This window comes from Sorex fumeus, unplaced genomic scaffold, assembly GCF_029834395.1.
Source record: "Sorex fumeus unplaced genomic scaffold, SorFum_2.1 ptg000044l, whole genome shotgun sequence".
Classification (NCBI taxonomy): domain Eukaryota; kingdom Metazoa; phylum Chordata; class Mammalia; order Eulipotyphla; family Soricidae; genus Sorex; species Sorex fumeus.
Genome location: NW_026606101.1, coordinates 2,255,558 through 2,268,967, shown reverse-complemented (window position 1 = coordinate 2,268,967; position 13,410 = coordinate 2,255,558). Strand labels below are relative to the sequence as shown.

Genomic DNA, 13,410 nt, shown 5'->3' with positions numbered 1-13,410 from the left:
GTCTTCGGCTACCGGAGCCCTGGTCGGGGTGGGGAGGAAAGCTCAACCCGCTCCTCTCCAAGGGGCCCGGGTGAGGACAGCCAGGCTCGGGGGCAGGAGACTCTGCCAGGCTACCGAATGTAACCTGCCCACACGGCAGAGTCTGGCAAACTCCCCGTGGTGTACCCAATATGCCAAATACCAGTAACAATGAAGGGTCTCATTCTCCTAACTCTGAAAGAGCCTTGAATATGGCACTTTTAAAAAAAATCTCAAGACTAGGACGAAGGAGACGTTACTGGGGCCTGCTCGAAGTAATCGACGAATAACAGGATGGTTGTGATTGTGATTGATTGATTGTGAATAGTAAACTTGCTCAGTATTTGTCTAAAAATTCTTTTTTCCCACAAAAGTAAAATTTCAGCTGAATACAGAATTTTATTTAATACTGTGGTGTGTGCGTTAGGTCAAGCATTTCCCCCCCCCCCCTCATTCTCAACTGGATTTTTAGATAGTGTGTATAATTATTAAGAAAGTAGGTCTGCCTCTTTAAAAATTTTCAACCCAAACAGAAATCGTTTGTGTGAAAAGTGGAAGTCTTGGGCTTGGAGCGATAGCACAGTGGGTAGGGTGTTTGCCTTGCACGTGGCCAACCTGGGTTCGATTCCCAGCATCCCATAGGGTCCCCTGAGCACCTCCAGGAGTTATTCCTGAGTGCAGAGCCAGGAGGAACCCCTGAGCATCGCCAAATGTGACCCAAAAAGAAAAAAAAATGGAAGTCGTGCTCCCCCTTGAGACTTAGCTCAAAGGGCTGAGCAATGGCTTTGTGCGAGCGAGTCCTTGGTCAGGCCTTCACACCTCCTGGTACCCTGAGCACCTCTGGGTGCAATCCCCAAGCACAGAACCAGGGAGTAGCCCCTGAGGGGGCCCAGCGTGGCCACAAAGCATGTTATTTTTCTTCTTTTCTCCTCTCCTGATTTCTAGGTCCCAGAGAGAACCAGTATCTGTGGTTTTCTGTTTGCCTGGTTTCTTTTGGGGGAGGGGAGGAGGAAGGCTTTGGGTCACCTGCCCAGCCAGCAGTGCTCAGGAGTCACTCCTGGCTCTGCACTCAGAAATTACTCCTGGCGTGGTGCTCGGGGGGATGCTATGGGATGCTGGGAATCGAACCCCAGGTCAGGCGTGTGCAAGACCAGTGCCCTGCTCACTGGACTATGCCTCTGGGCCAAAAAGAAAAGAAAAGAAAAGAAAAGTGCTTATGCCGGTGGACTTTTTCCGAAGCACAGTTCGCAGCTGCATTCGGAAGAGTACCATGCACAGCTTCGGAGCCGTTTTCTCTGCTCCCGTCCCTTCGTTTGCCCGCTGTGATTGCTGAGACGATCCTGGGTCCGACAGGTTCTGGTGCTTGCTCACCAGCCGACACACCCTTAGTCCCAGTGCCTGCTGGGGGCCGTGCTCTGTAGCAGCGTGGCTTGCACCCGTGCCGGCCGGCGGCTGCCACTTGGTGAGTCATGGCGCTCGCCAGGACTGGATTCTCCAGTGGTCTGGCACACGCCTGGCGGAACGCTGTGTGGGTGCCAGGGGTCCTCACAGCACGGTGGGGGGTGGGGTCATGCTCGGGGCCTCACCGTGCCAGTGAGCTTTCCTGGTTTCCTCACCCTCTGGTCGGGGTTCGTCTTGCTTTGTGGCCTCTGTATTGGGCTTATTCCTTCCTCTCTGCTCAGGTATCACTCTATTTTTTTTTTTCTTTTGGAATCACACCTGGCAATGCTCAGGAGTTATTCCTGGCTCTGCACTCAGGAATCACTCCTGGTGGATGCACAGGGGACCACATGGGATGCTGGGAATCGAACCCGGGTCGGCCACATGCAAGGCAAATGTCGTTCCTGCCCCATCCGGTATCACGCTTGGTGATGCCTCAAGGGATCAGATGTAGTGCCAGGGATCCAGCCTGGGTCGGCCTCGTGCCAGGCAAGCCAGACCCCCTGTACTGTCTCTCCAGCCCCCTCCCTCCTATTTTAAAATGGGATGATAGTCTTTATTTCGCGTTCTCCTGTTAGAGTTCCTTCATCTTTTTTCTTTTTTTAGTGGCTTGGTATATTCTAGTGAATGCCTGTGGCCTCCAATGGCCCGTCCCTAGGAACGCTGGCATTCGCCACCCACCCGGCGGATGGCGTGTCGACATGTCGCTAGATGGTGTCAGCTGTCTTCCCAGGAGACCGTTCTCGTCTACAGCCCCCGGAGTGCGCTGGCCTCTAATTTCTGTTTTCCTTCTGGTTCCGTAGAATCTCCACTTGAACTAAGCAACGGTGGAAAACCAGAAGAAATGCGAGCTGGGAGAAGCTGAGCCTGGTGAGTCGCGGCGCCCCGCAGCCCTCGGACAAGGGTCCGAGTCTGCATGCCCACTGAAAGCGGGGCAGGGTGCCGGGCCCCTCACAGCGCAGACAACTGGGTCTCGGGGCGGTGACCGCGCCTCCCCCGGGCACCTCGCCACACCCCCTTTTACACCCGCTTTTCCCAGGGCCTCCGAAGGGCCCAGGAGGGCTTCCCCAGCTGTCCGCCTAAGCGGCTGGACCCACACGGGACTTTGAAAACAGTGGGCACCGTGCCACCTTTCCTGCCCACCCGCCGTGTGTTGCGAAGCTGTTTTCACAACCTCTGTGGGCATGTTCGTTCTGTGGCAAAAAAGCAAACGAAGAACCTGGCCCCGAGAGCCAGCAACAGGCCCACCGCAGGGGGGAGGCAGGGCGGGGCCCAGGGGAGGAATGGGGGTGCCTGGGTCCCCTTCTCAATGTCGTGCGGGGTAGCGCTGGTGCCCCTGCCTCTTAGGCCCCAAGGCCTTCCTCCCTGGAGCTCCATCTCCTGGTGCTCAGGGCAGTATCCAGCCCTAGTTTCTTTCTTTCTTCCTTCCTCCCTCCCTCCCTCCCTTCCTTCACTCCATCCCTCTCTACCCCTCTCTCATTATTTCTTTCTTTGGTTCTTTCTTTCCTTTCTTTTTTTCTCTTTCTTTCTTTCTTTCTTTCGTTCTTTCTTTCTTTCTTTTTTTTTTTTGAATCACCGTGAGATCCAGTTAAGAACTTTCATGTTTGAGTTTCAGTCATACAGTGATCAAACACCCATCCCTCCACCAGTGCACATTCTCCACCACCAATGCCCCCAGTGTCACCCCCGCAAGTTTCCCACCCTCCCCCTGCCTCCATGGCAGACAGTTTCCCCCAAACTCTCTCGCTGCGTTTGGGCATGATGGTTAGCAATACAGATACTGAGAGGCGTTCACATTTGGCCCTTTATCTACTTTCCGCACACATCTCCCATCCCGAACGATCCCTCCAACCATCATTGACTTAGTGATCCCTTCTCTATCCCAGCTGCTTTGTCCCCCAGCTCATGAGGCCGGCTTCAAACTACGGAGCAGTCTTCCTGGCCCTTGTGTCTACTGTCCTTGGGTGTCAGTCTCATATTACGTTATTTTATATTCCACATATGAGTGCGGTCCTTCTATGTCTGTCCCTCTCTTTCCAGCTCATTTCTTTTCTTTTTTAAAAATTATTTTCTCTTTTGCTCTTGGGTCACACCCAGCGATGCTCAGGGGTTCCTCCTGGCTCTGCACTCAGGAATTACTCCTGGCGGTGCTCGGGAGATCATATGGGATTCTGGGAATTGAGCTCGGGTCGGCCTCCCGCGTGCAAAGCAAATGCCCTGCCCGCTGTGCTATTGCTCCGGCCCCTAGAACTGGGACTTTAACCAGGATTTTGGATGGGCTCCAGGGATTCAAGAGTCACTGGTGATCATGGGTGCTTTGTGTATGTGCCTGTTTGTGTGTGTGTGTGCATGCGTGTCTGTGTGCATATGCGTGTGTGAGCATGTGTGTGTGTGTGTGTGCATGCGTGTGTGTATATGAGTGTGTGTGTGTGTGTGTGTGTATGAGTGTGTGTGTGTGTGTGTGTGTGTGATTAGCCACAGTTCCCCTCTGAACACTAGTTTCCTGAAGCCAGATTCTGGGATACCTCACCAACCCTCCAGATCCTCCTTTTCTTTTCTTTTTTTTCTTTTTCTTTTTTTGGGTCACACCCGGCAATGCACAGGGGTTACTCCTGGCTCTGCACTAAGGAATCACCCCTGGCAGTGCTCAGGGGACCGTATGGGATGCTGGGAATCGAACCCGGGTCGGCCGCATGCAAGGCAAACACCCTACCTGCTGTGCTATTGCTCCAGCGCCCCAGATCCTCCTTTTTTAAGGGATGCAGTGGGACCTAACGTCACTGGAAATCCCTACCCCAACTGCTAAGGTCCTCGGGACCTCTCTGGGGCGTGGCAGGCCCTGCTGGCCCCCGGCAGAGGCTCCTGGGCTGCCCGTGACTCTCGACCCCGAGCAAGTGAGCTGTTGGTTGGTGTGTCCAGTTGCTGTGTCCTGACTGGACGGAGCTTCCCGAGGGTGCCCCCTGGGTCTCAGGCAGAGGGTGGCGGGGTGCCTGGGGGCCGGACACTGAGGGCGACCGCTGGCTCCCCCACGGAGCGTACAGCATCATCGGGTCCCGTTTCTTCCTGATTTACCTGCCTTTCCCCTTCCCGTCCTCATTGCCAGGACCAGGGTCACACACGCTCTTGGGGGCCGCCTACTCTGGGTGCGGCACTCCTGGTGTGGCGCTTGCTGGAGCTCCCAGCGCTCTCGTGGCAGTGCTCATGCATCCAGCTGGGGTGGAACCCTGATTCCTGCCAGAACTTCTGAGGACGCTGGATGCTGTTTTCCGCTTTCTGCGTCGCGGGTGGCCGCTGCTCTGGGCTGCTTCAGGTGTCTCACGGGGACCTTCGCGTGCCCAGACCAGTGTCCCGAGGAGACGGCCTCCGCCTCTCCCGCGCCCCTCGCCACGTGCCCTAGAGCAGACACACAGGCTGCGACTCAGGTGATGCTCAGAAATGTTCAAGAACTGGCCGGCAGGTTCTGGAACCCCCTGAGACACCCCGGAAGCCGGGACCCAAGGTTTGGGGAACCGGCTCTCCCCGGGGCCTGCGCTCAGTGCGCCCCGACATCTGCCCGGCTGACTTGGAAGCTGCGTCCCTCTTGTTTTCTGCCTCTCAGCGGGCTGCTCCCAGGGGTGGCCCAGTTGCGCCCCTCCTTCTAAAGTGCTCCCCCGGGGCCCCAGACGCCCACCCTGCCCTGTGCTCTGCCCAGTTGGCGCCCAGTTTGAAGCTTGCTTTCCGTGGGGGGTGGGGGTGTCTTTGCAAATATTTGACTTTTAAAGACAAAGCAGAAACAACCGGAAGTGACCTTTCTGGGGAATTTGGAAGCTTTGGGCGGGGGGGGGGGGGGGGGGGGGGGGATCCTGGTGGGATCTGCTGAGTCCTGAGTGCTGAGGGTGAGACTCCCAGCTGGGCCTGCTCTGTCCATCTCTGGGCAAGGTCTGCCTGTGGCCCACCCCACGTGGTCCCCCGGGACCCCTGAGGTAAGTGGGGGAGGCAGCAGCCAGGCTGCTCCCCACAGCCAGGCGCCCCGTGAGGGGCCCCTCAGTGCCCCGTTCCCCAGAGGACTCCGTGTCATCTGGTGGCGGGTTGGGCCCACACAGGCCGCCCAGCCTTGCTCTGGCCCCGGAGCATTGGTGAGGCGTCACCTTCACCCGTGTCCCCCAGTTCGGGGCGTTTTTCGGCGTCCTGGGCTTCTCCTTTCCCAGCGCCCTGCCGGGAGCCCCCAGGGACCGCAGCAGCACAGCCCGTGACCTTCAGGGCCGGCCTCCGGGACTCAGGGAACGGCACGTCTTTAGGCTGGGAATTAATTTGATTCCTTTCCGCTGAGAAAGCACCGGAGCACCAACGCCGACTTGTTGAGAAAGAGCCGGAGCACGCGGCCACTTGTTTCCCGGGAGGGCGGCGGGGAAAGTCGGGCCACGCGCGCCGCCTGCTGGAGCCTGGGGGGACTGCCCGGGGACGGCCACCCTGATGTCCTGCATCGGCCCCCAGAGGCTCCCAGAGCACCGGGCACGCCCAAGTTCCTGCGTCCCCGTTGGGGTCAGAGCACTGGGCTGGGCTCTCCTCTGCTCCACCCACCCCTGCCAGTGTCAGCCAGCTTCTTATTTATGTATTAAAGGTTTCGTTTCCTTGAGTCACTGAGAGACCCTTACAAAGCTGCTCATGATCAGGTGTCAGTCCTGCAGTGCTCCAGCACCCGTCCCTCCACCAGCGTCCATCCCAGCACCAGTGTCCCCAGGTCACCCCGATCACCCCCACCCCTGTCCCCCACCCCCCCCAGCCTGCTCTGTGGCAGGTGCTTTTCTTTCTCTCTCTCTCTCTCTCTCTGTTTCTCTGTCTCTTTATGTCTCTCTCTTCCTCTGTCTCTCTCTGACTCTCTGTCTCTGTCTCTCTGTCTCTCTCTATGTCTCTCTGTCTGTCTCTGTCTTTGTCTCTGTTTCTCTCTTTCTGTCTGTCTCTGTCTCTCTTCTGTCTCTCTCTGTCTCTGTCTCTGTTTCTCTCTCTGTCTCTCTCTCTCCTTCCCTTCCCCCCTTTTGGTCAGCCAGCTTCTAAAACTATTTCACAACAATAACTAACGGACTCAGCCACACTGAGGGGTAACCTTAGACCCGTGCTTGCCTAGGTCCTCCCCCGCCCCCCCCCCAGCCCCCCCAAAGCTGAGTTTCACCAGGCAGGGCGGCCGCAGCACCCACAGGGGAGGGTTCGTGGGGCCACTTGCTGTCAGTCGAGCAAGCGCCGTTCCCTTCCCGGCTGAGACACGACTGACACCCGCGGCTTGAATCACGGTGTGCCTGAAACCCAGTCATGAACGACGTTGTCATTTTATGGCAACCGAATAAAAATGTAAAGAAGAAAAAGGAGCTGCCGTGCCCCACCGCCCCTCCCACGGCAGCCCTGTCAGACCCGCTCAGGTGCGTCGGGAAGTGATGACCCCAGCAAGGCTAGTTACGAAATGTCTTTCCTCCAGTGAAAACTGTCACCATCATCCCGTAGCAGCTTTCCGCCCTCCAGCGGCAACTGTGGTCCCTCCCGCCCGGCGTGGCGCCTCTGGACCGTGAGCCAGAGTCCATCCCTCTCGGCTCCCCTTGTCCATTCTCCCCTGCTGCGGTGCTGATCTGCCTCTGTTGTTTGTTTGGGGGCCACACCTGGCGATGCTCGGGGGTCACTGCTGGCTCTGCACTCAGAAATCGCTTTTTCTTTTTTGCTTTTTGGGGTTACTCCCGGCCATGCTCAGGGGTTCCTCCTGACTCTGCTCTCAGGATAACTCCTGGTGGTGCTCAAGGGACCCTATGGGACGCTGGGGATCGAACCCAGGTTGGCCGCGTGCAAGGCAAACGCCCTCCCCGCTGTGCTGTCGCTCCCCCCCCAATCTGCAGTCTGTCTCAGTGAGCTTGCTCTGCCTCAGCTTTGAGACCCCACTGTGAACCCTCCTGCCTGTGGCTTTCTCCCGGGTTTGGGTTGAAGGCCCTGAGTGCCCGCCATGTCCCACACGGCAGCGAGATGCCCTCTGCAGGCCGAGCAGTACGGCCGCACCGTCTTCCCTGGCCCGAGATGCTTCCCGCCCACTGGTCTCCCAGCCGGTGGGGGCCCGACAGCTTCTCTTGCTTTTTTAAAATTTTTCATTTAGTCACCATAAAAAGACAAAGTTGGGGCCGGAGCGATAGCACAGCAGGTAGGGCGTCTGCCTTGCACACAGCCAACCCGGGTTTGACTCCCAGCATCCCAAGTATGGGCACACCCTTGAGCACTGACGGGGGTAATTTCTGAGTGCAGAGCCAGGAGCAATCCCAGGTATGACAAAAAAGCAAAAAAAAAAAAAAAAAGGAAAAAAAGACAGTTATTTATGATGGGTTTCAGGCACACGGTGGTCAGCACAGATTCACTTCCCCCACCAGAGCCCCTCACCACCCCCGTTAGCCTCCCACCCACCGGCTTGCTTCGAAGAGAGGCGCCTTACAGACAGTGTGTTTGCACCGTGGTTGACGGTACCACAGCTGACAGGGCTGCGTACACGACACTTTGCCCGCTTTCAGCACTTCCTCCCAGCTGAACGCTTCCCTCCCCCCATAGAGGTCGCCCCTCCCTGTCCTGGCCCCCAGCTCCTTGGGTGGCATGTTTCCTGCTGAGTACCGGCTCTCTCTTGCTCTTTGCGTCCACGGTCTTTGGGCATTCCTCATTCCTTATTCCCACATTCTGATTCCTTAAATCCCTCATGTGAGGGGCTGGAGCGATAGCACGGCGGGGAGGGCGCTTGCGTTGCACGCAGCCGGCACGGGTTCGATTTCCAGCATCCCATAGGGGTCCCCCGAGCACCGCCAGGAATAATTCCTGAGTGCAGAGCCAGGAGGAACCCCTGCGCATGGCCGAGTGTGACCCAAAAAGAAAAAAAAATAAAAAAATCCCGCATGTGAGAGATTATTTTCTGTTGGTCTCTCTCCCTCTGCCTAACTTCACTCAGCATGGTGCTCTCCAGGTCCCTCCATGGAGTAGCAAATTGTATGGCTTGATTTTTTTTTTCTCATGGCTGTGTTGTATTCCACTTTGGAGACGTACCCTAGTTTCTATATTCAGCCAGGACAGCCTGGCACGGAGTCCAGTGGCATGGCTATGGTGGGCATCAGCCGTCCATTCCTGGGTACTTGGGTTGTTTCCAGATCTGGGTTGTTGTGGACAGTGCCGCAAGGAACACAGGCAGCCAATGTCTTTCCTCCATTTTGATTATGACCCCTCTGGGTATGTTCTAAGACGCGAGGGATGCTGGGTCAAATGGAAGCTCGACTTATCATAGATTTTTAAAAATTTATTATTTTTTTATTTTATAAAGTAGTTCATAATATTTGATTACATGTAATATTCAAACTCCAATCCCATGGCACCTCCCCAACACCATATTTTGGATGTTTCCATCCTGAACCCCAATCCCTGCCCCAAAGTAGAACCGAAATCATGTATTTTGTCTTGTTTGTTATGAAAAAACCGTTGAAAATGCTACAAAAAAGTATCCTTAGAGGAAAGAGTGTGAAGATTGTTGGATTTCACCCAGAGGCCATTAAGCACTTTTATAAGTCTGTGTAAAAAAAAAAAAATTCCCTCTAAGATTAGTTGCCTCCTACTTTGAACCCCGTCAGATGTGGTGCGGTACTCTTGGAGTAGGGGTAGGGTGTGTCCTGTGAACTGTCCAAGGACGGGTTCACTCATGGAAGAGGCTCGGCCTGATCATGTTGGAGAGTGGCCTTGAACACCATGGCAGTTGCGTTCTGGAGGTCTTTGGCTGCTGGAGCTGGGACCCTTGGGGGCAGGGAGGGCCCTCACCCACCCCCCCTCCAGGGCACCCCGAGTGAAACAGCCTGCACGGAGTCCAGTGGTCCAGTGGCATTGGCAGGCGTCATATTATGCTCCCTTCCAGGAGAGAAGGACGTGCGATCTCGACTGTTACATTTTTTTTTTCTTTTTGGGTCACACCCGGTGATGCTCAGGTGTCACTCCTGGCTCTGCACTCAGGAATCACTCCTGACAGTGCTCGGGAGACCATATGGGATGCTGGGAATCGAACCTGGGTCAGCCGCGTGCAAGGCAAACGCCCTCCCCGCTGTGCTATTGCTCCAGCCCCTTAGATTTTTTTTTTTTTGATCAATGTCCGTATTGTTTCCCAGGAAGGCTGGGCCGGTCGACATCCCGGGATTGTTTCAAGTTAGTGGGGTTGCGGGACGTCTATAGTCAAGCTTGCATTCCTGGAGGTCCCTGCCCGCTCTCCCGGGAGGTCTGCAGACAGAGAGGTTCGCGCCTGTCACCCGGCTCCACGGCGCCCCCTGCCTGCGCCCCTCGTGCTTGCCGCCTGTCTTTTTTTGCTACCCGCCCTCTGAACGTGCAGATGCCTAGTGGCTTTGCTGCGCTTTCCCAGAGGACGCGTGATGCTGGCATTGTTTCACGTGCGTGCCGGCCAGCTGCCACCTCTCAGCCCTCCCATTTTCTTACCCGCTTCTGGAGATTTCCACTCACTAGTCGCGTGAGTTCTTGATCTCTTCAGGATGTTAGCCCGTGTTCATCACGGCCTGCAGGTATCCCCCCCACCCCACCCCCCACCCTCCAGGCTAGCCGGCCACCTTTTCATCCTGCTGTTTGCAGAAGCTCATTAGTGTGATAACCCCGGGTGGGTGTTGGTGGTTGCTACTGCCTTTAACTTTGGGAGTCAGATGTGAAAAAAATCATCGCCCAGAGTAAGGCGACCACTGACTTTCTCAGTGGAGCTGTGTGGTACTAGGCCTTTTGTACAAGTCTTGGATCCGTTTTGAGTGGACGTTTTATGATCACGGTTCAGTTTTCCCTACCTCACATATTCCCGAAGTTGTTCTTTCCCCGTTTATTCTTGGCTTTGTCACAAGTCGACTGTGCATGTGTGGGGTTATTTCTGGACTCTAGTCGGCTCCATTGATCTCTGGTGGTGTTTTGTTTTGTTTTGAATTTAAATGTCAGTACCAGCAGTACCAGCGGGTTCTGGGGCCGAGATCTCCAAGCCTACTCGGACTGGAGTCGAGCATCTTCCACCCAGATCCTCCAAATCCCAATAGGCGGGGGTCACACCCACCACCTGGCCCCCTGGCTCCATGTAATCCCATCAACAGCCAAGATGTCTTATCAGGACATCTTTTTATGACATCTTATTATCTCATTCCTACTTTGAACAAACTTGTAGCCTGCCCACAGGGCAGAGTCTGGCAAACTCCCCGCAGCATACCAAATATGCCAAATACCAGTAACAATGATGGGTCTCATTCTCCTAAATAGCCTTGAATATAATTTCAGGGCTAGGATGAAAGAGACGTTACTGGGGCCTGCTCGAGGCAATCGACGAATAACAGGATGATGAAATGAAAAAAAATGAAAAAAAAACCAGCAGTACCCGTAGTTCCAGTTATTATAGCTTCATAACCTAAAGTTTGAAATCAGAGCGTCTTGAGTTTTCCAATTTATTGGCATAGGATTTTTTTGGTCGTCGTCTCAGATGTCTGTATTTCTGAGGTACGTTTTTTACCTGAATACGAGATCTAACTCACGTCATGCCTAGCCTTCTGGGGACATGTTTTGTGGGGGGAGGCCCCGAGCACCGCTCAGGCTGCTCAGAGGCGCCCCCTGCTGGCTCTCAGCTCCATGCAGCGCCCTGATTGTGGGTCAGACCATGCGGGGGTCAGCCTCAGCCCCTGTCCTGTCTCTCCGGCCCCTGTCGGGGGCATCGTCTGGGGGAGGGCCCAGGACAGGAATCTGCCTGCCTCCCACCGTAGCGAGCATGACACCTGCCCGGGTGGGTCTCGCGGGGGCTTCCCACGTCCCCCTGCCCCCAGCCCCACCCCTCGTAGGTCTGTGGGTCCCCGATGTCAGGCTTCAAGTAGGGCTCCGGCTTCTATGCCCACGGCCCTCTTCACCTGAGAAACTTCCACACGAATCCAGGTATAGCGCGACATAAAAGGCGGGCACAGCAAACATCCACTGAAAAGACTTTTATTTGATTGAGAAGACCTCCATGTCATTCCATGACCCCCGATGGGGTTGTAACCCCATAAACCAGGTTCTGGAATGTTCCAAAGGATACTCCAGCATGGGGTTCTCTCGGGGGGGGGCTGTTACCCTCCAGCAGAGCTGTGAGCCGCCACCCTGCCCCCCGCCCTCTCTCCCTCCCCTTGGGAGGCTCAGGGGCACGGCCAGCCAGACCCAGCGGTGCTCCCTCCCCTGCTGACACCCGGGACGCCCCCACTGGGGCCCCAGGGACTGTTTGGGGGCAGCAGGGCAGCCGCCTTCCCAGGACTCCGCCCCCCACCCCCCTTCTCTGTGCTCCTCCTCCGCCTGCCTGGGCAGCCCCCTCTGGGGCTCCCCCCTCGCCCCACACACCCCAAGTCCTGCGCTGGGCCTAGCAAGTCAGTCACCCTTATCTCTGCCTCGAGCCAGAACCTCTGCAGGAGCCCCTCCAGACCCCAGAACCCTCGCCAAGAAGAGCCTAGGCAGAGCTGGAGCGATGGCACAGCGGGGAAGGCGTTTGCCTTGCACGCGGCCGACCCGGGTTCGATTCCCAGCATCCCATATGGTCCCCCGAGCACTGCCAGGAGTGATTCCTGAGTGCATGAGCCAGGAGTAGCCCCTGTGCATCACTGGGTGTGACCCAAAAAGAAAAAAAATGTGCCCAGGCGCCCCGCTGACCTGCCCCTCCCTTCCCCCCCACAAGGCCCGCTGTGGCCTGAGTCCCGCGGGTGCCTCGGTTGCTGTCGGGCGCTTTCTTCCTTGCGCTTCTTCACGAGCGCCTTCTGCTGGGTCTCCTCCTCCGGGCCAGAGCACCGTCTGGTCCGGTCCGGTCCCTGTGGCGTCACAGGCCCGCCCGCCTCACGCACCCTGGCCCTGTCCCCGCAGGCCTGCAGGGCGATGAGAGCCGCATGATGGAGGTCGAGTCCTCCTACTCCGACTTCATCTCCTGCGACCGCACCGGCCGGCGGAACGCAGTCCCGGACATCCAGGGGGACTCGGAGGCCGTGAGCGTGAGGAAGCTGGCCGGAGACATGGGCGAGCTGGCCCTCGAGGGCGCAGGTCAGGCCCGCCCTGCCCCCGCCCCACCCCTCTCCACCCCGACTGTCCCCACTGAGCGCCCTTCAGAGGGACCCACCTGCTCCCCTGAGTGACCGCACGAGGCCGCGGGGGCCAGGCCCTGCAGCAGAGATGATGTGGGGGCACGTCTTTCTAGCTGGACGGACAGGCCCAGGGAAGCGGGTGCCTGGGTCAGTGTGGCCTGCTTGAGCTGCTGTCCCTGCTGAGGCCGCACTCTTCCAGGCAGGCGCCCAGGGTTTCCTCCAGCCCTGCTCTTGCCAGCCTCAGGCCTCCCGTGCCCCCAGCAGGAAGCGGTGCCTTGGGGCCCCCGGAAGCCCGCCTTCCTTAACTGAGCGGCTGCTGCTGCCCCCGCCCCGTTCCTGCGGCCCCTGGGGTGCTGCTATCCACTTTGGGGCCTCTGACCCGGCCCCGTGTCGGTCCTGCCCCAAGCACAGTGCCCACCTCGAGCTGCTGTCTCGGGGCCTCCCCGTATCTGGCATGCAACAGGTGCGGTGGCCGCTGTCCACCGACGGGCCCCGCCTGTGGCTCCGGGCGTCTGAGGGTCCCTCCTCGGCCCAGGGACAGGCCCTGCCCCCCTCCTCACCCAAGTGGGGGGTCCTCGGGGCGTCAGGAGTCACTCGGGAGGGCCCAGAGCAGGCGGGAGCTGCCACCGGGCCTTTACACGCCGCAGGGCTTCTGAGGCCCTGTGTGCCCTGCCGTGTGTTGGCTGCCCCTTCCCGGGAGCCTCTGGGCCAAGGACCCCCGTGTCTCTGCGCCTGTGATGACGGAGGGAACACGTGCACAGACACGCAGCCACCTGGGTGAGCTCGTGGCGCTGTGGTGTCCGTCCCTACCGGCAGCAGGAGGCCCATCCCGAGGCCCCCCTAGCCAGCCAGGGTCAGC

General features: G+C 57.6%; 1 protein-coding gene across 1 annotated transcript in view; it reads left to right on the top strand.

The window, feature by feature from the left end:
• PKIG (cAMP-dependent protein kinase inhibitor gamma) overlaps positions 1 to 13,410 on the top strand; it is an 82,941-nt gene that overhangs the window by 69,060 nt on the left and 471 nt on the right. Inside the window, exons 2-3 of the mRNA XM_056122119.1 lie at positions 2,262 to 2,328; positions 12,337 to 12,510. Coding sequence (XP_055978094.1) covers positions 12,360 to 12,510 — 151 coding nt within the window. The 5' untranslated portion in view covers positions 2,262 to 2,328; positions 12,337 to 12,359. The remainder of the gene's footprint in view (positions 1 to 2,261; positions 2,329 to 12,336; positions 12,511 to 13,410) is intronic.